At 46.8% G+C, this 3,237-nt stretch overlaps 1 protein-coding gene across 2 annotated transcripts; it reads left to right on the forward strand.

The window, feature by feature from the left end:
• The first annotated feature begins 215 nt into the window (after positions 1–215).
• Positions 216–2,371, forward strand: LOC123162876 (uncharacterized). Of its 2 annotated transcripts, none has more exons than XM_044580628.1 (2): positions 216–1,588; positions 2,088–2,371. In XM_044580628.1, the coding sequence occupies exon 1, from the start codon at positions 340–342 to the stop codon at positions 1,582–1,584; it is 1,245 nt and encodes a 414-aa protein (XP_044436563.1). In that variant the 5' UTR covers positions 216–339; the 3' UTR covers positions 1,585–1,588; positions 2,088–2,371. The 2 variants fall into 2 exon arrangements, with proteins under 2 accessions (XP_044436563.1, XP_044436562.1); XM_044580627.1 differs by lacking the exon at positions 2,088–2,371 and adding an exon at positions 1,708–2,032.
• The last annotated feature ends 866 nt before the right edge of the window (positions 2,372–3,237 follow it).

Raw genomic sequence — 3,237 nt, forward strand, 5'->3', positions numbered from 1 at the left:
ATGGAAACGAGGAAGGGGGAAGGGGAAATGGAAGGCGATGAATCGTGGGTTTTTCTTCCCAAATTGACAGTTACCGCAAGTAAATTGGAAGGGAGTACAAGTTTTTCACTCATATAAAAAAATAAAAAATAAACTCGGACAGAGGGAAATACACGACAACTGCTAGCTCACAAAACAAAGTTAAGACAAACAGCAAACCTCCCGGTGCCAAGCTTCGAAAAATAACTTCAGATCTATCCTACTACTAGTATCCGCCGCTCCCAACACCTCCGGCCAATCCATCTCCCCGCCGGCCTGCCCGTCCGCCAGCCGCAACCCCTTCCGTCGACCGGCCGGAAGATGGCCGCGCCGTGCACTTCCACCACAGACGACCGGTTGGCCGTCCTCCTGGAGGAGATCTTCCTCCGGCTACCCACCCCAGCCGACCTCGTCCACGCCTCCGCCGCCTGCGTCCCCTTCCGCCAGATCGCCACCGGCAACTCCTTCCTTCGCCGCTTCCGTAAGGAACACTCTCCCTCCTTCATCGGCTTCATGGACTGGCACGGCTTCCGCCCCGCGCTCCCTCCTCACACCACCGCGCCCATAGCCAGTGCAGTCCCCCGCGCTGCTGACTTCACCTTCTCCTTCCTCCCTAGCCCCACCCCCTACACGCTGCTCCCAGACCCCGGCTGCTGGTGCGTCCGCAGCATTCGCGACGGCCGCGTCCTCCTCGACCGAGGCCACAAGAGAGACTATGGTTCAGTCCTCTTCCCGGAGCTCGTGGTGTGTGACCCGTTACACCGGCGATACCACCTGCTTCCACCGATCCCTGACGACCTAGCCGCGTCGGTGAGGGACGCACTCCATCTGACTTACCAGCGCAGCTGTGAGGTCATCCTCGTTCCTCCCGGCAAGGAAGTGGACAAGGAAGAGTACGAAACTTCATTTCGTGTAATCCGGATGGCACAGTGCAAGACCAAGGTGGTGGCATTTTTCTATTCTTCAACCACGGGGCAGTGGCAATCCATTGCATCAAAGGCTTGGAGCGATTTGTTAGTCTGCGGCATGCCAATTGTATCTTTGAAATACCGTTTGTTCTACCATAGTCATTATGCCTACGGATGTTTGTACTGGCCGATGACGAATGGGATAGAATTTGGGCTGAAGAATCGTCCGAGGGAAGCTATGCTCATGCTTGACACCATGACAATGGAGTTCTCCGTTGCTGATTATCCACCTGGAAGATGGAGAGGGTTCCAGGTTGGCGTCGTGGAGGCAGGGGAAGGCAGGCTTGGATTGCTCACTTTCTCAATTAATGATGCAGCATCACAACTTCGTTATATGGTTAGGCAAAACACAGATGGGAGTAACAATGAGTGGCAGTTGGAGAAGATAATCCCCTTGGGTTCGGGCAATCATTCTATTGTTGCTTCAACCGAGAGGTACTTGCTCCTCCTAAGGTTAGATTTTGGGACAGACCACTCTGAAGGTCTCTCATTAGATGTCAAGACATTTCAGCTTGAGAGGGTGTGTGAGCTATCTGACGTTACAAGCAGGTCAATATATACCAGCTTCCCTCCATCACTGTCATCCAGGACAGTATGAAGTGGTACAGTTTCATTGCACAACCTTATTATTCCGTTTCTTCATTTCCTTGGTTATCACTTGTTTGATGCTTTTAACTATGAACTTCAAGCTATTATGTATGCGGCCGTTTATTATTTTCAGAATGATGCTGCATATTTGAACAAGTATTCTGTCTACATGCTGAAGAATGCTATTGCTTATATGTGAGTTCTAATTCTCGATCTTATATTACACAAGCAGCATCCTTGAGCTTATGCATGTTTTCCTATTCTATATCATTATTATGATTTTGCTCTTGCTTGTGGTATCAATCTCTTGACCTTTGACCAGTTGTTTGTTTATAATGGAATACTAAAAATTACAAGGAAATATGTCTTTCTGGGATAGTCAGTCATTTAATTCTTTTGCAACAAATATTATGTTTTCCATCAAATATTGCCAATTATTTATATGCAAGTTTAGTAACCTCCTGCCCTCTTCCAGTTCTGTTAACTATTCTTTTTCTTATTTACATGAAACAGAATTACCCTGTGATGAAAGGGCTTCAGATGGCTGTCACGGCAATTGCATCCTCAAGGACGAGTGCCGACATGGTGCTGCATACTTTTGCTGCAGAAGAAGTGGTTTTCTTGTTCTCCGGTTGGAGTTCTGTACAAGTTCTTTTATATCACAATTGCCTATCATTCGTCTTTCCTTATGCTAGCTGGGAAGGAGGTTTTTTTCCTCCGGACATTTTGATTCTCTTTGAAACATCTTGTCAAACTATCTTATCAGTTTCATGCATCCGGAAACTTGGGGTCTGGGGATCCTTAATTAGTTGATAGTAACAAGATCTGTTCCTTTTGGCCAACATGTTATAAGAAACTTACCGCAGTAACTCGTACCAACTTTGTTCATGTCTGATTTCTACTTGCGCTACAGAAAAGTCAGGAAGTGAAACATTAGGGATTATGTGATTGTGATGCAGATCTAACTTAACGTGTACCAAAGATGGTCCTCATTTTTTGCCAACGTAATGTTTATTCTTTGGCGGATGCAACTATCCTGCAAACATAAGAGATTTTTTGGATTGACGCTTTCGGAAGTGTACGTCCTGTTGGATCTTGAGATGATTTTACTTTGTAGTCAACTTTTTACATACAAACCTTGGATGATGTTACTAAAGTTATGTTGCGTTCGGCCTGAATCTTATACTGCCTGAGAGCGGGGCCTGATTCTGAAGATTCGTAGAAACCAGGAAAGGCAACTCAGCAAGGTTCAAACATGTAGGTTGTAATATATACACTCAGTCACACCCGTATTAGATACATCCGTATATAAAGGAAAATTAAGCAGTAAACATGCACACCGGGCACCAGCTCTGAAGGAGACAATCCAAACGCTCTGCGCCTCGCCGGTGCCGCCAGCAAGTATTGGGGCACGATCCTGAACACTCTGAAGGTGAAGCTGTAGCTGTTCGTCTCTGCGCTTCTTCTGGATGAGCGCGAAGACTGTCAGTTAAATATGTGTTGTCAAACTTTCAGAAAATTCAGTTTCGTCAGATTTAGAAAATTCAGTTCGTCAGTTTCACTCGCGCACATCGCCCAACTCGCGCACGTCGTCTAGTTCATCAGTTTCACTCGCGCACGTCTTCCAATTCGTCACATTACTCACGCACGACGCCCAACTCGC

This window comes from Triticum aestivum, chromosome 7B, assembly GCF_018294505.1.
Source record: "Triticum aestivum cultivar Chinese Spring chromosome 7B, IWGSC CS RefSeq v2.1, whole genome shotgun sequence".
In the NCBI taxonomy this organism is placed as follows: Eukaryota; Viridiplantae; Streptophyta; class Magnoliopsida; order Poales; family Poaceae; genus Triticum; species Triticum aestivum.

What these genes read in the sequence shown, in the direction of transcription:
- LOC123162876 (XM_044580628.1), top strand. Translation starts at nt 340, where the DNA reads ATGGCCGCGCCGTGCACTTCCACCACAGACGACCGGTTGGCCGTCCTC.